This window comes from Triturus cristatus, chromosome 6 (assembly GCF_964204655.1).
Source record: "Triturus cristatus chromosome 6, aTriCri1.1, whole genome shotgun sequence".
Classification (NCBI taxonomy): domain Eukaryota; kingdom Metazoa; phylum Chordata; class Amphibia; order Caudata; family Salamandridae; genus Triturus; species Triturus cristatus.
Genome location: NC_140589.1, coordinates 604,664,076 through 604,688,002, shown reverse-complemented (window position 1 = coordinate 604,688,002; position 23,927 = coordinate 604,664,076). Strand labels below are relative to the sequence as shown.

General features: G+C 43.7%; 1 protein-coding gene across 5 annotated transcripts in view; it reads left to right on the top strand.

The window, feature by feature from the left end:
• SNX14 (sorting nexin 14) overlaps nucleotides 1-23,927 on the top strand; it is a 609,680-nt gene that overhangs the window by 207,540 nt on the left and 378,213 nt on the right. For all 5 annotated transcript variants that reach the window (XM_085611049.1, XM_085611048.1, XM_085611046.1 and 2 more), the window contains exon 9: nucleotides 2,821-2,896. In XM_085611049.1, coding sequence (XP_085467175.1) covers nucleotides 2,821-2,896 — 76 coding nt within the window. The remainder of the gene's footprint in view (nucleotides 1-2,820; nucleotides 2,897-23,927) is intronic.

Below are 23,927 nucleotides of genomic sequence, written 5' to 3'. Positions count from 1 at the left end.
CTAAAAAAAGTTCTTCAACCAAGTATACTAAAAGGCTATTGTGTATATTTCAATAGACGTTGTAGTTAGTTGCCTACTGGATTCTGTAATTAAACAATCACCACTCGATCTGAATTGTGAGCCCTGTAGACCACAGTGTAGGCCAGAGGCAGTGGTCATTAACGCCTCACAGCCACTTGCCGTTGGATTTGAAAGCACGGAGTTGGTTGCACCGGATTGGAGGGGGTACACACAAATCATCACAGACTTTAACTTTTGACATCCTCAATCACAGAATCAAGACCCCGTTTCACTGTTCCGACCAGCTGTACCGCGGTGTACTCCACCCACTGCAGTCAGCCAAGCCCAATAATCATGTGCAGCAGTTAGCTACGGAAGCACAGAGTCTGATGCACCTCAATGGACCGAGTTCTGTGAAAACTTAAGCTGCAGGTAATATCGGACATCATCCATTCTGGTATCAAGACACCGTTCCACTATTGGGACCTAGAGTTGGTTGCACCTGGTTGAAGGGAGTACCTTCATCTCCACTCTCAGATGCAGTTCTAACATCCTCAATTGTGGGATCAAGACACCGTTCCACTGTTCGGACCTGCTGTACCACGGTGTACTCCAGCGACTGCAGTCAGCCAAGCCCAATGATCATGTGCAGCAATTAGCTACGGAAGCACAGAGTCTAATGCACCTCAACCGAGGGAGTTCTGTGAAAACCAAGCAGCAGGTAATATCGGACATCGTCCATTCTGGGATCAAGACACCGTTCCACTGTTGGGACCTAGAGTTGCTTGCATGTGGTCGAAGGGAGTACCTTCATCTCCACTATCAGATGCAGTTCTAACATCGTCCATTGTGGGATCAAGACACCGTTCCACTGTTGGTACCTGTTGGACTACTGTGTTAGTAGTATACAGAGCACTCCATGGTGCTGGGCCACAGGCTGGGCGCTGTCTGCCTGTGTCACGGTAGCCAGCGTTGATCTCAGGAGCCTTCCCAGCTCGCAGACCTCGGCCCAAAAGCTTACGCCGGCATGTGGTGGGCCCTCTTTCACATACGGCAGTGTCGAAAGGTGAACTGTGGGGCTTATGTGCATCGTAGCGGCCATGACGCTTTCTGGGTACCAGCAGGCTGAGAGCATTATTCCCGCAGCCACCTTGGCTCACGGCGTCAGCCTCGTGGCAGTGTAAGCTGCGCAGACCTGACAGACATGTTCGCCATTCCGGAAGAGAACCACACCCAGAGAAACGTGTCTTTTATTCATACCCCTATGCTAGCCTTGCGTACGCCGAGTCAGCCCACTACGCTAAAGATTTGGGGGGGGTGGGGAGGGGGCACGTACGTGCTATGTTTTCGTATTCTTCCATACTGACTGTACTATCACTGTCCACTTCACTCAATAGACCATCAGTGTATGTTGACATGTACATGTCTGTGCTCTGCATACTTAAGTCTGTCCGGGACATCGCCTCAACACTTTGCATTGTATACTTTTATAATCGAGAATCACTTGCCACCTTCGCACATACTTTGCTCCCATCTCTCCCCGCATTCTGCATTGTGTGGCAGAGGTGCTATGTTTGGTTTGTGTACCTGGCTAGCCACGGTTCCCACGGTACGTAGTGTCGTTGTGTCTGCTTGGTGTACATGTTGTTTGTCATGTTGTATGTGATTATATAAGGTAGCACATTTATTTACGAGCAGTGGTTTCTCCCATTTACATATCACTGTGTTAAAGAGGATACAGAACTTTCTCACAGGTGAAAAGTGGGACCACAATGGCAGTCATTCATTACTATGCAAGAATGTCCAACTGCACGACGCTTCTAACCTTACAGCCCCCAATCTTGCGTGCTTTCTTAAAAGCACACCAACTCCCACAATCAGACCAACATTCACACAGCTTTCTAACTGCCATTATCTGCTTCTTAATAACATGGACTGCTACGCAATGTGAGCTGGCATACCATATGTCCTTACTGTTTCAAACCGGATAACTTCCTGTGGCAATCTCTAGTCTCACCCACACAAAGTAACTCCCAAAGTTCAACTTGGCCTTCAATACCTACTTTGAAAACAGATTTTATTAAACGGAGCGAACTGAAAGCGCTTTTTTTTTTCAAACAGAAGTGTCCCTCACTTCTCCAAAAGTAATTTATCGACTGCAGATAGCACAAACTTCTAGTAATATACACTCCCTTTTAAATACGAACCTCCCATTACACTTTGTGAATTGTTACACAATTTTCAACAAGAGTGTTTTTTTTGCTAAAATGCACACTGACCTTCACATTAGTCGGGTGTGCGTTTATTTAACTGTTTGACAGCTAATATGACCTGAAAGAGATTTTTTTTTATTTCTGATTCTTGACAGCTGCTAAACAAATGTAATCTTGGAGAGCAATTTTGATCACATTTTTTAAACTATAACATTTTAATGGTACAGACCTTATTCATTTTGGAAGGGGGCTAGACAAAACAGACAGTGCAAGATGGCGCAGCTTTTCTAATCCACACACTTACGCATAGTAAGGGCTGTTGTCCTTAAAATACCAGATTGTTGAAATTAAGGTTTCTGGTAAGACCCAACATTGAAACCTGACCAGTCAGCATGCTTGTTGAAGGGAAGTAGACATCTGTTAGAAACAAGGTCTTCTAGCTAGCTTGCTATAGGAGGCTATTTAATTTGTAATACGTGTTTGAAGTAATAAGGCATGCTGTACACAGAATTGGTTTATTCTCTCTACATTTTTAAGCAATAATCTAATGTGCAGTCCCTGAACACTAGCATCTCATTTGTATTGACGTGTTTGTTTTTATTACCAGGCCCCTGACCTTGCTGATAAGAGAGATTCTGTCTGGTTCGGTTTTTCTTCCCTCCATGGACTTTCTCGCTGATCCGGTAAGAGGCCGCCTTGTGGTAAAGTAAGAGTTGTTATTGGTTTGTTCATGTATGTGTCATTATTTATTGTACAGCAGTGAGTGGAATCTCTTCATTTCTCTTTTGTGGATTGTAAAAGAATATTGTGTCCTCATGGTAGCCGTTTTATGGTCAGGTATGCTGTAATGCTCTTGATATGGAAAAGACAGCAGTGCATGACTTCGATATGGCGATAGGTGCAGTTGTAACCTCATAATTTTATAAGTACTGGTATTTGGAAAGTTGCAGTGTGTCTGTCGCACTGTCCTTGATGCACAGTACTGATTGTCAAGCCCAGCTTGATATTGTAGCGAGTGTGGGTAATGGCCACTCCTGAGAAATGCTTTTAAGCTCGTATAAGGCGCAATCTCATCCTGGATTCATTTCATATTAGATTTTCTGATGAATACTTCTGCCTGCAGATTCTACACCTGTTGAATTATCTCAGGTGTCAGACTGGATCTAGAAATCTTCAAAGCTCTTTGATGCCAGTATGGTGCACTGGCTCTGAGCCTGAAATGGTGCCTAGTGATGCCACCAAAGTCATTTAGTGCCCATCCCGGATGCAATTATGCCAGGCCCCTTTTTTCTGAGCCTTTGATGCGGATCCTGAGCTCGCTATCTCAAGAGAGTTTCGCTGCTTAGTGCTCTAAATATCTCAAATCTGCATAAAGTACAGTACAGTGCTGTGATGTCTTTTCCAATGCGTTTAGACTTTAAGCCCTGTAGTGACTGTGAGGGACAGATGTCGATCACTGACCCTCTCTTAGTTTGCCTGGAGTTAGACCATGTTGCTAAATCAAGTGAGTCTAGCCTCAGTGTGCCCCCTAAGACAATTAAAGAGAGGGAGGCAAAACTTTCCATGGTGTGTGCCTGCAACAACAAAAAACACTCCTGGGTCCTCTCTGGGCCCGCTTTAGGACACCATCTTCACAGACCTCCAGCTGATGGAAGAAACACCTTTCGAACCGGCCTCACCAGCAAATTCATGCCCGGTGCCTCCACAGGAGTCTGTGGTTGAGCCAGTCCAGTGCGAGCAGACTCTGGCACCTATGCCACTTTATACTGACTTTCCAGTGTTGGATCCAGTGGCGTTTCTTAATGCCATGTTTGCATTTTCACCAGGGTAGCAGCTTCTGATGCGCTTCGAGCCCCATGGCCTACATGTGTCTGTTCATCCCATTAATTATGTTTCTGGCACCATTCAGAGCTGACCCATCAGCATATGGAGTTTTCAGGCCCCTCTCTTCACACTGGCTCGAAGGGAAACTCCATCGTCTTACTGTTAGTCAGTCCACCTCCAAGGCCCCCCCACCTAAACCTTCTTGATTGAGTTTGGCACTGTCAGTGCCAGTACTAGCTCCTACAGGGTGACAGCCAGTGTGCTCCATGGAAGGGCACAAATCTGACAGAGAGAACCATAGATTGTTGGAAGAGGTGAGGCAGTGCCACAGCATCCACAATCTATTTGGGTCCGGTCCTGAACCCCTAGATCCTTATGTGATGGGTGTCGGTTGGACTAGAGTCCTCTTAACCTAGCTGCTTATTTTGCTGGACTCACTTTGGCAGTGGCCTTGCTATCTTGCCTAAAATAGAAATGGTGTTCCTTTAATGCCGTCTTCCTCCTGAGGTTACTTCTTTCCAATCTGAGTGAAGAAGGTGGCCGATGTTCTGGAGTTACTCTTGCCCTCAATTGAAACAAAAATAACTGTGCTTACTGAGTTTCATCAGTCTGCAGTGCCAGCATCTAAACCATTGCTTCCTTTCAACTAGGACTTACTGGATCTGGCATTGTCAGTATGGTTAAAGCCCACTTCTGCTCATGTAGTTAATAGATTGGTTGCAAGATGCTCGCCCTGCCCAGTTGGGACTCCCTTCTTGTCCACTCTTCCTTCTCAGACACCTTCTCATCCACTCTGTTGGACAGAGTCAAAACCCCTGGAGGCTTGTGACAATACATATTTTTCACAAAATCTACATATTTTGGGAAGTGGAACAATTTTGTCAAGGCCCGGGTTGTTACCCCACAGGTTAACAAAAAGTACAAAGCCTCACCTTCAGACCCCATCCATGTTAGGGGCCAACTGCCATCAGATTACCTCGTGGTTCATACCACTCTTAAGCAGGCGAATGCCTCCAAGTCCTTCCAACACCAGCCTGCACAACCAACCAACTTCCACAAGGGGATAAGTCAGGAGTGCCTATCATGGAAATAGCACCATAGATAGAAGCAAAGGTAGCTCTGTCAAAGGAATCGCCCAACCCAAACAGTGTCTTGGCTCACCTTTCTACAATTACACAACACCTGCCAGGGGAAGATTTCAGATGTTCTTCTCCGCCTGGCAACATGTCACATTTGCTTCGGGAAGAGGTTCAAGCACTACTCCTCAAGGGAGCCATAGAGCCACAATACCCACAGGGTCAGGAGTGTATTCCCTCTACTTCCTCATCCCCAAGATGGACGGGTCCCTCAGCCCATTTTGAACTTCAGACCCCTGAACGTGTACATCATATCAGAACACTTGCACATATCACTCTTCAGGATGTCATACCTCTGCTACAGCAAGGCGACTTCATGGCTGCTCTCGATCTCAAGGACGCCTAATTCCACTTCATGGTTCATCCGGTGCATCATCGCTACCTCTGGTTTGTGGTAACTAGTCAGCATTACCACTTCAAAGCATTGCCCTTCGGGGTCACCAGCATACCCAGAGTTTTTACCAGATGCCTTGCAGTAGTAGCTGCGCACCTGATAAGACAGGACATCTATGTTTCCCCCTTCGTACGCAAACAACATCGGTGTGAACACACCCAGTCACAATAGACCTCTTGCACAAACTCGGCTTTACCATCAATGCTGTAAAGTCTCATCTCCATCCCCTTCAAATTCAGCCCTATTTGGGAGCTATCTTCAACGTGGAGGTTGACAACATCAATTCCAGTGTGGCAAGAGTCAAGTCCTTCAAGCGTTACTGCCTCTGTTTTAGCCAGCCGGTCATAGTACGGACAGTCATGTGCCTCCTAGGCCTCATGGCTTCCTGAATCGCCATAGTACCCCTTGCAAGATTGCACATGCACCCACTGCAGGAATGCTTAGCACATTAGTGGTCTTGAAAGGATGGTCATTGAGAAAATCTAGTGTTGTTTAGCCACCATATTCCTTGCTCTCTGAAGTGGTGGAACACCCAATAACTTTTTGCGTGGGTGGCCCTTCCTCAATCCAGTTACGCAGATCAGTCACAATGGACGCATCCCTCAGTGGGTGGGGGGCACACTTAAAATCTGACAGTCCATCACCATTGGGGTCCCATCCACAGGGATCTCAACATGAACTATCTGGAGCTGCTAGCTGTCCAGTTATCCCTTTAGGCGTTCCTTCCCCGCATACAGGTCAAATTAGTCCTCAGACAGACTACATGACAGTCATGTATTACATTCAGAAGCAGGGGGGGCAGTTGCTCCCCTCAGCTTTTCCTCTTAGCTCACACGCTGGGCACTTCACAACAGGATCCACCTGTTGGCAGAATCGCTCCCAGGAGTGGACAACGACTTTACAGACCTTCACAGCAGGATAAAGCAACAAGTCCACGAGTGAAAACACCACCCGGCAGTCCTCCTTCGCTACTTGGATGTGGGTTTCCGGACCTTAACCTCTTTGCCGCAGCAAAAAATGCAAGATGCCCAAACTCTGCCTCCAGATCCTCACACCCACAGTGCACTACGGATGAATTGGTCAGGGATCTTTGTTTACGCTTTTCCACCTCTCACTCTCATTCCATTTGTGGTTCGGATGCTACGGTAAACCTCCCTCTTTCTCCTAGTGGCCCCAAGAGGCTCCTAACCGGCAGGACCTTCTCACACAGAACCATGGCTAAATCAGGGACCCCAACCACCTGAGTCTTAACCTTGCAATCTGGCTTCTAAAGTCTGCGAATTTGGTTGTCTCAATCTACCTCCAGAATGTATGATCATTCTTAAGGAAGCACGCAGGGCAACTACTCGTGCTTGCTATGCTGCCAAAGGAAAAGGTTTGTCAGCTACTGCCTCTCAAACCACATTGACCCCCTGACAGCCACAGTTCAGAACATTGTGTTCGAGGCATATGAGCTGCAGATCACACACTGTGCATAGATCGCCATCTGGTGTTGGGCCCGGATGTTTGCACTTTGTTGTTGTCTTGGAAGAAGTCTTTGGAAGTCAGAAGATAGGTGACCTCTCCTTTGGACAATAGCGCGCATGGGCATCGACTCCATCGTCGGATTGTTTTTTACCGCCATCGGGCTCGGATGTGTTCATCGCGCTCCAGTTCGGTGTCGGTACCGTTCTACTTTTTCGACGCACAATCCTTCACCCATTCTTCGGGAATGTTTCGATCGCGTTCCCATTCGATGCGCATCTCTTCAAACTTGAATTCTTCGATTCCGGTCGTCGACGCAGGCCTTCGGGCCTACCTGCGCCATTAGGCCTTTGGCTCATGGAAAGGACTCCTTTCAAAAAGTGTCCTAAATGTGGATCCAGGTTTCCACATGTCGATCTTCACCAGGTGTGTAACCTCTGCCTTTCACCTGAGAACGAGGCCAAAGACTGTCCAGCTCGTGCCTCTTTCCGCTCCAAGAAAACAATTTGAGATCGTCGAGCTCGAAGAACCATGGCTCGATCATCGACATCGATACCGGACGATACCTTCCAGGAATGCATCAATGTGCCAGAGCATGAGCAGATCCAAGAGGGAAACATTAGTGCCTCCGAAACTGACGACTCAGACGTCGAAGACATCACTCCAGGGCAGCAGGTCGTAAGTACTGACGTCGACCCCTCCCCCCACCCATTCCCAAAAAGGCTTCGGTTGCACCTTCACCTTCGGGCATAGGTGCACACCACATCCTGGGCTATTAATACCAGTGTCCTTTTACGCAGACATGCGTGGCTACGCATTTCGGGCTTCAAACCTGAGGTTCAAACTACTATATTAAACAAACCGTTTGACCAGGAACACTTATTTGGGCCCACTGTAGACTCATCTTTGGAGAAGATGAAAAAGGATACTGACACTGCCAAGTCAATGGGAGCTTTGCAATCACAAGCTCCCAGAAGTTCCTTTCATTGCTTCTCTTATAGGGGCGCCTCTAGAAGTTTTACCACTGATAACCCCTCCACTTCCTACAAGAGTCCCACCCAGACCTCATCTACCAGAGGCTATTCCAGAGGATGCTTCAGGGGCAATAACAACAAGGGTAGAGGCAAAACTACCAATACTCGCACCGCCTCCACCCCTAAACAATGACTTCCCTCCACTCCCCCCGGACCACTCTACTCCGTTCGGGGGAAGATTAATACAGTTCCTACCTGTCTGGAACAACATTACCACGGACAAGTGGGTGAGACAAATTATCCAATCGTGTTATTGCCTGGAGCTCACTTCAACTCCCCCAAACATACCACCCAAACAGCGTCCTATGTCAACAGAGCACTTAACGCTTCTAAAACAAGAGGTGCTTTCTCTCCTAGAAAAGCATGCAATAGAACCAGTTCCCCTTCATCACCAAAACACAGGGGTTTACTCCCTGTACTTTTTCATTCCAAAGAAGGACGGAACCCTGAGACCTATTTTGGACCTCAGAACATTAAACCTCTATTTACAATCAGACCATTTTCATATGATCCCTCTTCAACAGGTCCTCCCTCTACTCAAACAGGGCGACTTCCTTGCCACCTTAGATCTCAAGGACGCCTACTTCCACATTCCCATTCACCCTGCTCACCGAAAATATCTTCGGTTTGTAGTGGACGGTCACCATTACCAGTTCAAGGTTCTCCCATTCGGGGTCACCACAGCACCCAGAATCTTCACAAAATGTCTGGCAGTGGTAGCAGCCCACTTAAGAAGACATCAAATTCACATCTTCCCATATTTGGACGACTGGCTCATAAAAGCCAGGTCGCATACCCAGTTTGTAAATCACACACACGCCACAATCCAACTACTTCACGACTTAGGGTTTACCATAAACCTCACAAAGTCTCACCTCCAACCGTCCCACATCCAACAATTTCTAGGTGCCACAATAAACACCTCAAAAAGCCTTGCATATCCCAGTCCAGCCAGGATTGCAAGCATGCAAGCCCTTATAACAAGATTCCAGCCGCAACACTCACTTCCAGCTCGAGTGTTCATGCAACTAATAGGAATGATGGCCTCTTACATATTCATAGTACCTCATGCAAGACTCCAGATGCGCCCCTTACAGGAATGCTTAGCACGTCAGTGGAACCAAGCTCAAGGTCAGCTAACAGATCTTGTGTTGGTGGACGGCCGCACACATCGCTCTCTGCAGTGGTGGAACACCCAAAACCTTTCCAAAGGGCGACTGTTCCTAGAGCCGGTTCCACAAATTGTGCTAACAGCAGACGCATCGCTCACCGGCTGGGGAGCTCATCTACTTCATCACACCATACAGGGCACATGGACACTTCAGCAAAGGCTACACAACATCAACCATTTGGAGTTACTAGCAATCTTTCTGGCATTAAAATCATTCCAGAAACAGCTATCATGCAAAGCTGTCTTAGTCCGCACGAACAATATGACAGCAATGTACTATCTACAAAAACAGGGGGGGACGCACTCTCTGTAACTCTCTCAACTAGCATAGAGCATATGGAGGTGGGCTATTCCTCAAAACATATTCCTTTTAACCCAACATCTCCCAGGAATTCAAAATCACATGGCAGATCTGTTAAGTCGTCCGACACAACAGATTCACGAGTGGGAACTTCATCCACAAGTTCTTCAACCGTTTTTCCAAATGTGGGGACAGCCAGAGATAGATCTCTTTGCCACACATTACAACACAAAATGCCCAAGCTTCGTCGCCAGATATCCACACCCATTGTCCAAAGGCAATGCGATATGGATGAATTGGTCAGGCACATTTACGTACGCTTTTCCACCTCTCCCACTCATTCCATTAGTGGTGCGCAAGCTGCAACAACAGTCACTAAAATTGATCCTAGTTGCTCCAACATGGGCCGGACAACCATGGTACACAACATTGCTGGAACTGTCAGTAGTCCCGCACCAAAAACTACACCTCTCCCCACAGCTCTTAACACAGAACCATGGAGAGATCAGACACCCAGATCCAGCACAGCTCAACCTGGCGATCTGGCTCCTTAAGTCCTAGAATTTGGTTATCTCAATCTTCCACCTGATTGTATGGACGTTATCAAAGAAGCTAGGCACCACACCACTAGAGCCTGCTATGCAGCCAAGTGGAAAAGATTTGTTATATACTGTAAAAACAACATCAATCCTAGATGCCTCCACTCAACACATCATATGTTACCTGCTGCATCTTCAAAGATGTAATCTAGCATACACATCAATTAGATTACATCTTGCTGCCATAGCAGATTACCTACAAAATAGACAACATCTGTCATTGTTCAAGGTGCCAGCCTTTAAAGCATTTATGGAAGGCCTCAAAAGAATAATTCCTCCCAGGGTACCACCCTCTCCAGTGTGGAATCTAAACATCGTCCTCACAAGATTAATGGGTCCTCTATTCAAACCTCTGCATAAATGCGAGCTACAATTTCTTACATGTAAAGTTGCTTTCCTTGTGACTATTATATCTCTTGTCAGTGAGCTCCAGGCACTAACTATTCAAGAACCATTTTTACAACTCCATCATAACAAAGTGGTTCTCAGGACAAATTCCTTCCTAAAGTTATCTCTCCCGTCCATCTTAACCAATCTGTTGAGTTGCCAGTGTTCTTCTCGCAAGCACAAACAGTAGCAGAAAGAGCTCTTCATACTCTAGACGTAAAAAGAGCACTCCTTTACTTCTCACCACCACATAAAGGCAATCCCATTTCAAAGTCTGGGATTGCAAGATGGATTGTCAAATGTATACAAATTTGCTATCACAAAGCAAAACGTACACTGTCTATTCCCCCTAAATCCCACTCTACCCGCAAGATAGGGGCTTCAATGGCATTTTTAGGCAACATTCTCTTAGATGACATCTGCAAAGCAGCTACATGGTCTACACCGCACACATTCACAAAACACTATTGTGTAGATGTGCAGGCAAAACAACAAGCTAGTGTTGGACAAGCTGTACTCAAAACGCTATTTCAAACTACTGCAACAGATTCTGGTGGTCGCCGCTAAGGAGGAGTACTGCTAAGCAATCTATGCACAGTGTGTGATCTGCAGCTCACATGCCTCGAACGGAAAATGCTACTTACCAGTATGCATCTGTTCTTGGCATGTAGAGCTGCAGATTCACACACACCCACCCACCTCCCCAGCTACCTTTATCTGGTCATCTTATCTTAATGAGATACAACATACATGGACATCTATTTCTGTTTCTCACAAAACTCCATCATTTCCCTACTTCGACGGAAAAAAAATCTGACGATGGAGTCGATGCCCATGCGCACTATTGTCCAAAGAAGGGTTCACCTATCTTGTGACTTCCAAAGAATCTTCCAAGACAAAAACAAAGTGCAAACATCCGGGCCCAACACCAGATAGTGATCTTTGCACAGTGTGTGAATCTACAGCTCTACATGCCAAGAACAGATGCATACTGGTAAGTAGCATCTTCCTTTCTCCCTTCTGCACCTCCAAACATGTTGTCTATCTGTCACTTCCATTTGGCTTCACCTGGCTGCTATGATTGTGTATCTCCAAAATAGGCAACATGTGTAGCTCTTCAGGATTCCGGTCATTGAAACTTTCTTTGAGGGGCTCAAAAGAGTAATTCCTCCTTGGGTGACTCTGGCCCTGCTATGGAATCATAATATTGTTCTCCTGGGACTTATGGCTTTCCCATTCAAGCTCTTCCAGTCATGTCTCTTAAAATGTATTTCTTGTAAAGTAGCCTTCCTCGTCACTATCGCATTACTGAGGCATGTTAGCGAGCTCCAGGCTTTAACTTTGGAAGAACCTTCCGTTGAGGTCTACACCACACATGTTCACTAAGTACTACTGTGTGCACAAATAAGTCTGCCAACAACCAAATGTTGGTCAGGCTGTACTACATACACTTTTTCAGTCTTCTGCATCATTCACAGGCTAGCCACCACTTAGAGGAGTACTGCTTTACAGTCTGTACACAGTATGTGTATCTACAGCCACATATGCCTCGAACGTAAAATGTTACTACCCTGTAAGCATCTGTTTGTCATGTAATGCTGTAGATTCACATGCACCCCCCTCCTCCCCAGACGCCTCTGTCTGTTGCAGGTACCAATACTTTGTACTTCTCTTGCATGGTCATCTTTATCTCTCTCTCTCTTTCCTGTGTTGCTCCGCTCTAGTCTCATCCTCACCCATTGAGCAGGAAAAACAATCTTAACAATGGAGATGATGACCATGTGCATTGCAAGCAAGAAATGGAGTCGCACTACCTTGTGACTTGAGAAGAATTCTTAAAAGAAAAACAACTTGCACACATCCGAGTACAACACTAGATGGCAGGAGTATGCACAGCATGTGAATCTACAGCACTACATGCCACAAACAGATGCTTACAGGTTAAGTTACATTTTCCTTTTTGTAATTGAAGAAGTGCCTGATTTGTTTATCTAGATTTTATATCAAGGAAACTCCATAAGTTAAGAAAATATTTCTTAAATTGCCCTCTTGGGATAGCCATAGGTGATAAGAAATTAGCTGCACATAAAAACTGTTGTGAAAATGTTCCATACCTGAGATAGTAGGATGCTTTTGAATTGCATCTGGTAGTGTCTCCAAGGTCAACTCCAATCCTATAGGGAAAAAACAGCAACCTGAACTATAACTCAGGTTACAATCAAACTTTTTCAAGTGAAAAAGTAGCCATACATAGATAAATGTGTTCCAAAAGGCCATTGCAGGATATTCAGCGTTTGAGTCCTGTCGCATCGACTCTTGTCTCTGAAGACTGCAATTATACAAAAATGTCTCTCACATGAATCTCAGATATTAGACCAAGCTTTTGATTCAGATATCTCATGAGTCTTAAACGTTGCAAATATTTTTTAAGGCCGTGCCCAAAGGTCAACTTACCTATGGGGTGATAACACATTCACTTAGGTCCAAGTGGGCAGTTCTTGACTCAGAATCCAAAATGTATCTCCCTACGCCCACCCTAAACACAATGGGCACCTGTAGATGATGTGTCAGTTGGCTAAACCAGGCATAATGGTCCCAACGGGTTACCTCCCTGCAGCATTTATGGGACACTTGGGAAGCCGAAATCTGGCATTCCATGAATTGTGCGGACTAGAGCACTGGAGTATCCTCATTCTGCTACCATCAATGCATCGTTCAAATGGATTGAATTATTTTTCCATGTAGACTAGCTCTCCTCTGCTATGATTAATTAACATTTTTCTGAGTGCTTTGGCCTTCTAGCCATGCTGTTCATTTACTCCTCCGGATTTGTACTGAATGCTGTGCAGCTGCCAACGTCTGCTTAGCTTTTGGTAGAATATTCTTTGGGATTTTGCAACTTGCACGAGCATTCCTTTATTGATGTCTTGGGAGGCGTGTTCTCTAGGCTTATTCAAACGACCTGAAAATAGCAGAGTAGCCACCTGATTCCTCGATTTAGGTATCCTCCATTGCCTAAGCAATGGAAAGCGGCCACACCTCCTTTGCCCGCGTCCTGGCGTACCGTAGTGTAGCGCTGGGCCCAACCAGAAAGTAAAGCCTTGCATAGGGAAGAGGTGAAAGCTCTCCCTAAATAGCCGATTGCCGATGATTGGGATGGTTTCTGGACCATCCTGGGGGACGGACCCAGGTATGACTCCTTAGCTCCTTGAGCAAGGGTGGATACCACACACGATTTTGGCCTCTAGTTTATGGGGCCGTATTGTCTGAATCCTCTCCAACCCCACAGATATGACCGATAGCAGTTAGTTCTGCTCCCACAAGGCTGCTATGTCTGAGAAAACGTCCCTCATTGGGAGTGAACTTTGCCGATAACCTCCCCGCCCCTTTATTTGAGGCTTAAGCTGTGATTCCTCCCTATAATTCCACTCGTGGGTTCTGAACATAGCCCCTCAAGCCCCACTCCCCAGCCTCCAAACCTCACCCCCAGATTTTACTGCCTGATGGCGCTTTCTCAGTCCCTAATTAACATTGAGTCCTTGTCTTCTTGTTTCACCACATTATTCAAAAAATAAGGGACCCCCTGCAGTAAATAGGTCAACGGGACAGGGAACACAATATAATATGTCAAAGAAGAACCCCCGCCTAACCTCTCAAATTTAGTGACCTATGTCCACGAATAGTAAAGTGTGCAGAGGCTCAGGACTTCTGTGTTAAGATTATATAAAAGTTTATTAAACCAGTTCATGTCTTTCACATCTTATTTACCTGCAATAGGGGAAATCTCTCCCTAAATTGTCCTCCAAGTCATATGTCATGAACAGTCATGTGCCTAGAATAATGCAAATAGTGTTAAAACAGAAAGAACCATATGCTCCATTCATACACAAACCTATTGCATTCAATCATGTCACACCACTCTAATATCACAAAAATATCTTCATAAAAAACAGATTTTAGTCAATCTTTAAGGGTCTTGTTTAACACATCTTACTATAGACATGAATGGCATATTACAATATTAAAACTGTTTTATAACATCTTGCGTTCGATAGTCTGTTACATTGGATTATCACATCTCGTATATTCTCGTGTGGTATTCAGTTGTTATCCATTCAGTTATTATACTCTTAGTTATTCCGCAATATATTTGTATTTATTATTTCTTGTTGTGGCTTAATTAATAATCATTAACTCAGCTTTCGACTACGAGCCTTCCTCAGGAGTGCCACAAGTTAGACCCCACAAAACATGCAGATACCTACAAGGACATACAGAGTCCTACTGAGCTGCACAGGAATAATGTATACAATCTGAAAGAGATTCCTTACCTTTAGAATTACCCTGAGGCGTCAGACTGGATCCGGAGAATTTTTTTGTCAGCAGTACCCCTGCGCATTCAAAGGTGGCATTGGTCGGCTCCGTGTTAGTTGTTGGCGTCGTGGTTGACGCAATGACGTTGCGGTAACTACTTTGATGCCGCCGTCTTGCACTAATAAATTGCTGTTTGGAAATGAAGCCCTATATACACCTGTTCCAAATAGTGATTCTAAACAGTTTCCTAAACCCATTTAGCGATTTGATAACACCTTACTGAATTGCTAAATGGGTTTAGTGCAGTAAAATAAAACACATTTTCGAATCACAGAGTTTGCGACCAGAAAAAGCATTCGTACACCTGGCACCAAGTTTTAAGCCGAACGTCTGGAATTTCATTGAGAAGTAAAGATTTCTTTCTTAGACTCCACATACATATCTGAAATGTGCCCTGTGACACCAATTTCATACCCTGCACCAATGAGCTCCACCAACCCTCCAAAAAGCCCTTGAAAGCTAAAAGTCTAACGTCACATCGGCCTACAGACCAGACTTGAGCATGACTTGAGTTTGCAATGGAGAATAACACGTGGATGCGGTTTTACCAAAACGTGCATGCTTTTCCAAATATTGACCTATTTTCCCAGTGCAAATACATCCAGGTTATACGTTGCCATACCACAGGGCATGGTTAGTCTGAACAGATGCCTACAGGACCTGTGCTGAAGCTCACAGGTGAACTGCACAATGAAGTCAAAAAGGTGGCAATGCATTCGGCATAACGGAGCAGTGCCACAGGAGTTAGTGAGCCACCAAAGTTACACATGGGAAAATTGCAACATTTTAACAGTCAAATAGAGCTGTAGCTGAGTTGCACCACATGGGGAAATTGATTTGCACAGCAACTGAACAGAGCTTCATTACAGGGCATAATTGAATGAAACAACGGGATATCTGAGCAGCAGCAGCTTTCGGTGGCATAACTGAGCAGCACCACAGCCGCCAGGAGCTTCTGAGCAGCATCAGAAATACACTGTCTGGCATACAATAGCAGTAACTTCACATCTAATGCCAGCACAGTGGCAAATGTTTGCAGCAATATGGGAAAGTATGTTATTTTCAGGGACAAAAAGTATCAGGTTCTCGACAGACATACACTGGCAAAGATATAATGTGCATTACATATTGAAAAAAATATTGCAAAACAATCTGATGTGTTTTTTACCTGGTTAGGTATCATGGTCATTTCCCTACAGGAAGCCGACTGCTAGGTAAGCTAAACTCTCACTGCTTACTTCTGCTGTGAGTTCGAACAGTGACATGGCCAAACATCCTACACAGATCGTTAAACGAAGTACCACCGAAATGGAAGATAGTAACGCGTGTTATTTATAACACTTACAAATAAAAGAGGTATGGTGTGAAGTGCTGCAAAACCAACAACAACGTTCTCTTGCTGGACACTTGTTATCCATCAGCCCAAATACAAGACACGTACTTTCCTGACGGATACAAATGTATTTCCGGCTGCTTAAGAATAATGCTTTTGAAAAATGTGGCTGGTCTTGAAAGATTGACTCATCTGATGCACTATCCGTCCGAAATGTGTGTAAAACAGGTGGCTTATTTTTTTGCCAGAAATGCATTATTTGACAATTATTCAAAATGTCTTTAAATGGCGCACCATATGCATCTTGAGAGTTGCACTCCCACCAACAAGCCTGGCTGCTACTGCTGCGAGTAGAGATAGTTAGCACTTACTTGCAATAGTTAATACACTAAAGAACAGCGAGTACTCTGTAGCAAACAGAAACCATTTAGTAATTTTTAAAACAAACATTTATTGTATATATGCTAGGCCTGGGCTAAAAGTCCGTTCCGCTCGCGGAAATTGCGATAATTTGACAGTTTCGCGTTCCGCGGAGAGCGCGAAAATGTCAAAATTTCCGCAATCCGCATTTTACCAGAAATTTTTTGCTTGCTCGCGCTGTAAAATAATACATTCTCGCGTGCGCGCGATCGCCTTACCTGAATCCCCGCGTTCGCCAACAAGTTTTCCCGATCCGGTCGCGTTCTCCACGAGATGTTGGATTGTTGGTAGCCATTTGCGCTGTCTCGCGACAGTTCACGCCCGCAGTAACGTCATTCGTCGCGCGATCACGTCTTTCTTCTCGCGATCATGCACAGCGAGACAAGTGAAAACAAGTTGGCGAGCCGCGACCACGCAGAAAATACCGCGAACGGGCGGGAAAGAAACTTCCGCATCTTCGCAATATTTCCGCGTGTTTGCGGAGAATTTTAACATTTTCGCGATAATTTGCGAAAGTGAATTTCGCAAATTCCGCCCACCCCTAATATATGCAGCTTTAACATTTCATCCTTCAGCGGAGCCTCTCTTCCTACTGCACAGTGCATCTGTCAGAGTTACGAGTTTTCCCTTCACGCGAGTGAAACTCTTTCAAACAGGTTTCTTTCTGTTATATGACGCAGCTAGCGCGGACCCGCGCCGGTCCTTCCTCAAAGCTGTGAGTGGGAACCCCCTCGAGTCGACACCTGACTGGCTGGCATAAACTACTTCGGATCATGGGGTCATGACGTCCGGCTATCGATCATCGGCGCTGCAGCGAGGAATCTGATGAAGTGAAGTTTATCCATTATCACACCCACGGCAACACAGCCAGTAACGCAAAGACTGCTGAGGGCAGGCCCTGCCCCGGGACGAAATGGCTCTAAGTGGTTGCAGGCTGCGCGGCCGCGGAGGGGGCCCCTGCAGCGCAAGGCCCCCCCGCACCACGGGGGCTGTGGGGGCATGTGTTAAGCCCCTATCTAGTGAAAGACAATCTAGATGCTAGGAGACTACTATCACGGTGGAAAAACATGACCGCCATATTTGTCAAAGGAGATCTAAGTGGAGAAAGATTTGAACTTTCAAATAAAGCAGAATTAAGAAACAAAAGAAGAAACCTCCAATGCAAATGGGAGCCGCTTGCCATAACGAATATCATTCTCCCATGGATCTCATTATTTAACCCTCAGGGCTGAGTTTGAAGTGAAAAAATCCCCCCAAACTTCCCTCATTTTGTTGACTTTACATACATCTTTCCCTCCTTCTGTAAGTATTTCGTCTAAATGAGCCATCATTTTCATGTTTTGATGGCAAATCTATGTTCACTTAGGCATGTTTGAAAACTTTGACCTGTTTCACCAACATAGCCCTGACCACAAGGACATATCAATAAGTATATTACATTTTGTGTTTTGCAATTTGTCATCGTATGTAGGTGTATCGTATATCTGTTATGTATGAAAGTATCTATTCTATGGCGCTGTCACAGGCCATACATTAGCCCATTTGAAATTCCCTTTGATGGGATTACTTCCATCTATAGTTTTTTGCACAAAAGTGTACTCTTTTTAAGCCGTTATCTAACTAGCTTGCCCTTCAGATTTTTATTTCGGCGGTGGGCAAACAATGGTTTTTGGATCCTGGTGAAACTGTCTGCATTGGTATTCAGAATATGCCAATTTGAATTATTCACCTGCATACCTTTTCATTCACCACTGAATGTCTGGTGACACATACCAACTTTGGGCTGCTTTTTATTTTATCGTGCCAGAGGAGATGGTCTCTATTGTAAAATGTTGCCGTCTTATAGGACTCTATGATTAGTCTCCATGGATGTTAGTTTGATTGAGAGCTCCTGGGACTACTGCCACATTCCTCACAACTGGGCACTGGAGATTACAAGGTGTAATCTCCAGTGCCCACTGTGTGTGTACAAAAGCACCATTTTGGCTTGGAACAGCCTGTCCAGTTCACATTCTTGCCATATTATTAGTAAAGGAAAATGGTAATGCATAATAATGCATTTTGCTTTAGATGCATCCTATAACACCTTGAGGAATTTACTGTTGCACGAAGCATCACGATCGGTAAATATATAGTTCCTACTGTACTCCATGGCAGTGCAATGCACTCTGAACAGTCTGGCAAAGATGTACATTTTCTAGGCCAATCTAGAATGGATGAATGTGGGACTTCAGAAAGTATAGAAAGCTACGTATTTCAGAGCCTTTATGTGGCCCCTGCTGAAATGGCAGAATTCTGTAATTCCATGCTTCTGAGCATGTTCAGGACTAGCAAAGCAGTTTTATGCATGCACACAATAACAGAATTTGGTTCCAAACCGATCGCATACTCTTAACAATGTTCTTAGAGTTTACGGAATTAAGGTAAGTAGCTTTGGGCAATCCGGCCCAGACACAGTAAATATAATATTAATATGTTAAAAGTTAAGAGGAGTAAATCTTGCCAATGCACATGCGGTTTTAGATTGTTTTAAGAAATTGCATCTGCTCGTGAAAAATACGTTTCCAGCCTTTAAAAATCCTGAATAAGGGCATATCCCTTTAAACAAGAAATATGGATAGGTTTTTTGCAAGACTGTATTCTCTTAAGTGACTTATTTAATTCCATGTCAGTAAAAAAGCCTTTGTAAAAGGGTTGTCGTAAAAAAAATTGAATACATGAATCGGTCAAGGGTTACTTGCTTGAAGAGGCCTTCCCACTACAAGTGTCCCTTAGGCATGTGTAATTCTACAGCTTGGAGTCTAACCTGGAAAGAGCCAGCACCTAGAGGATAGTTGTAAGATCTGAGACACTGGAATCGAAGTGTTAGTATAAGAACATTTGGAATTGTGGCTGGCTAATTATAATCACATTTTTTCTTTAAGAAAAGGTATTTATTACGACTGATCTTCTGTGCATTTCATATGTTACTTTTGGTCGAGGCCATTGACTGAAAAGAAAGAATTGTGATACTGATCCAAATAGTGACCATTTATAATATTTTGAAAAAACGTTTTCGGTTTTATTTCTAGTGGCCTATTTCCTTTTATGCTTCATATAGTGCAGCTGATGACAGTAAAGCATATATAAAATAAAAAGAAAGATAATTGCCAAATTAAAACTTTAGACTTACGATGGTGCAGAAAGCACTGCTTCAACAGTTTCGAATGAATCCGTAGAAAGAATAGTCTCACTGTGTAGTGAGTGGATTGGGAATGGCACGATGAGTGCTAAGAAAAACAAGGAAAATGGCCCACTCATCCCCTAATTCAGAAGTAAAAGCCAATCATAACTGATGTGCAGTGGTCCCACTCATGTCGCGAGTAGTACTCCACCTGCTGTATTGATTTGTTTGCAGTCCTTCTCGTAACTCTAGAGCTCCACTGAAAGTTGGAATTCATGCAAACAAGGCAGGTGGTAGAGTGATTGTGTTTAGGTGAGGCAAAGAGATTGTTGAAAAAATGTGGTTTTAGTCTTCCAGTCTGGAGGAACACATTGGTAGATCAAGGTTGCAAATAGAAAAAAAAATTAAATTGCTGGACGCCTGTCTGTTGTTGAAACGTGAAATCAATGAAAACAAAGCTGTCTTTCATTAATGTGATTTGAATGAAACGCAATTAATAATAGATCTATTTTGGTGGTACAAAAATGAAAATAATCAATCCAAAATTTCTGAATTGAATATATTACTGTTGAAAAAAAATGTACATGAAAGCTCCTGTCTGTACAGTTTAGTTTTTAAAAAAAATAATGTATTGTCCTTCTCTCATCGTTGTAATAAAACCAGAATTTATTGTAACTATTAGTGATCTTACATATTAGAGACAAAACACAACTTAAAATATCTTCACACAAATATGATTAGACTTGTAAAGCCTCTGATTATAGTTCGGAGGCTTCCCGAGTCACACCATGGGTTTCACTTTCGACCACCGAATTACAATGCATGCGGTAGAAAGTGAAGCCGGCCAGTTATTCAGTCTGGAATTTGACGGGCTCAAGGAGCCCGTCAGCCAGTTGGAGGCCTAACCGTAATCCCAATGGACGGCATTTCAGACAATCAGGATCTTTATTACTATTTCGTCGTCATTTTTTAAACACTTTAGCGCATTACGTTCTTCCAATGTTAGGTTATGTATATGTTTTGGGGGTTTTAGTTGGTGTAATTCTTTGACTGCTGCTTCATGGAAGATTTTGATTTATTTCAATTGCAATTGAGGGTAAAATTTTGAATTAGTTTTTTTACCACTGGTTCCTTCCCCTAATTAAGGGCAATACATTTCCAATTCCTTGCATGGTTCATTGATATCTTGATCCAGTTCCATTAATGTTACAAAGTGTTCTGCGTCTATAGCTTTAAATCCAAGGTTGGTATTGATTTTGGTCTGGTGTAGTCTATCAGGTTGGAATTCTCCTCAAAGGTTTTTGCAAGTATCAATTTTCTGATATATTTATATATATCTATTCTGGTTTGTGCTAAATCCATTTCATTTGTTGGGCAAAAAGGTAGACCTTGTTTAAGTTTCTGAGTTTCCATTTCAGTGATTGTTCTTTTCGATCTATTGATTACTTCAAGTTCTTGTGAGTTGTCATCTAAGTCATCTTTTGTCTCATACTCCTTGTTGATGTTCCAGTTTTTCGGGGGTCTGCCACTGCATTTGCCTCTTCGTGTGGGTTTGTTTTTGGGCGACCTCTTCCTCTGTTTGTTCCTGCCTGTACCCCCATACTCTTTTCCCACTCCGTTGTTGTAGGGCCAGCCTCATTTCCCCTAAAAGATTGCATTTAGGACGTGCCCCTCCTTGTTCCGTCTCATTTTCACTAGCATCAGTAGAGGTTAGTGATGATAGACTTCCAGATGTGTTGGTTGCCAGATCCAATTTATCAAGTTGTTTTAAGATGTCAAATGTCCTTACATATGTGAAAATGCGACCTTCTAGGTAGTCTTCCTTGTCCCTTTGAAATTTCATCTGTTTACGCAATTGTACTGACTCTTCGTGTTTTTCAATTTGATGTTCTTTGAATTTCAAGAGTTCTTTATTTAAGTCGATTCTTTCCAATTCCTTTTCCAATTCTCTTAATTGTGCTGTTGTTCTTTCTAATATAATTGTGATAAGGATTTCCATTAGACCCATTGAGGATCTAAGAATATGCTCTCCCCATTCATTTAGTAATTCGTTGCTTGTATCTTGATGGTTGGGCATCAAGTTTATTAGTAGCCCTCTGGGTACTCTTTTTACTTCTAGATACTTTTTCAGGGAAGTGACCTCCCACCATTTGTTGATTTCTTTTTTCGATAATCTTTCCCACAGTCTTAGTTTGCCTCTAACATCCATATTTCGTGGGTTTGGTTGTGCTCCATTTCCTGTAGTGGGAGCACTTTGTTCCTCAAAGAAAGATTCCAAAATGTAATTTCTTTTGGCCTCTCTTTTATCCATAGTTGAGCTAGTCGTGTTGCCATATTGCTAAGTTTATGTGTATTCGTATTTTTGATTTTGTTTGCAAATTTCCCGGTTCCTTTGTTACTTGTGGATTTTGTTCACAACTCAGATCGGTCTGGGGCATATAGATTTATTCCTCTTGTGTTTCCATCTTACGCTTTCAGCAATGGGAAATCAACCGGCTTTAAAAGTTCAATCTTTGTGACAATGTGAATGATACATTGTATCTCGCAGTCACCTAATCCGAGGTTTCTGCGTTCCCCGCTGCCCTCCGGCTTCAGTTCCGGCGTCCTCCTCTTTTCGGCTTCAGCGCGATTTTGATCCAATTCCCACTTTCAGCCAGCGTTCGCCAGTGTTTGTTTCAGTTCCATCCCACATATGTGGCTCAATTTCCAAACACCTGGCGCCCTGAGCCGGTGAGACTCTGTGGATACGGCGGAGCTAAGCCGTTAAATTGCAGCAATTATTCCTTTTGGAAAAAATCCACAAGCACTCACGGGTAATCTTATGTTGCTCTTTTAGATTTTATTCCGGGAACAGCATATACAGCGACCAGCTTGAGTAACCCTACGCATTTCGGTCTGTCCTCAGACCTTGATCACGGGTATAGCGCTACAAACAGTTCTCGTATTTTAAAGGAAATTACACATAGGTCACATGATGTTACATCACATCCTTTGTTGTGGCGCTTTGCTTTCTGGTAATTGTAGTAACAACATTTCTATGTAGTTTTTCAGTGAGAAAGTGACAAGTGCTAAATTTTAGTGAGTTTCAAATAAACACATATGAAAATTAATGCACACATAATGTGACGATATTATGATTAGTTAATTTTGGGCTCATAAGTTATTTACGTTATAATCCTTATCGAGTTAGATTCCAATTTGTTTATGATTTAACTCACATGTTTTGCTTATATATTTCGATTTTATGGAGAATGCCAGACCTCTAGTGGGATGGTATCCCTTTTAGTAATAACCCCTGGTTTTTACTGTACAGTGACTAGTATTAACCTATTGTTATCATATATATATATATATATATCTCCCACAACAAAGAAAATGAAACTGTTTTAGATGGGAAGGCAAAACTTTTTTTTTTCTTCAAGTGATGGATAGTGTGCTTGAATTAATCTCAGCCACTGCTAATTATTCCGGTTAGTTGTATTTTTTTGCACACCGTTCGGCTCCAGGCTAAGTCCAGTCAAATACAAAGCAGACTTGGTCTTGCTCCAGTAGAAAGTCCGACCCAAACTGCCAGGCCCTGGGTTCCCTTTATACTGGAACTCAAGCAAACCCATTAGTCAAAAAATGCATTAACATGACAGAAGAAGCACAGAAATGTGCTGGGTTATTTGTTTGTATTTCGTACCAAATTGTTTTCTGATCACAATAGTGACGGCTTGGCACTCGTATTAAATGTGATTGATTAAACTATAGTGCTACTGTTCAGATCACTCATTTTCAGTGAGGAAGTAGGTGTGGAAGCGCCTTAAACGTAAAGTTATAGCAAGATGTGTTGCGGACTGTACACTACTCGCCTACCCAGCTGCTTGCATTAGGAGAACTACGGAAAGTACTCTGATTCATCGTAGGAGATTCTGAACTGCGCATGTTCTTTTGCAATTTTTAGAGTGCAATCTTGAGAGTTTGTTTCCTATTTATTTCTTGCTGCTCTTATTGCTGGCATTTTTAGAATAAGTGCAACAGACCTAACGTCCTGGGTCTTAAAGTAGTCATAATCGGGTGCTTTTGCATGAGTTGTATTCCCATTTCAAATTTATTTAGAAGTTTGAGTTTA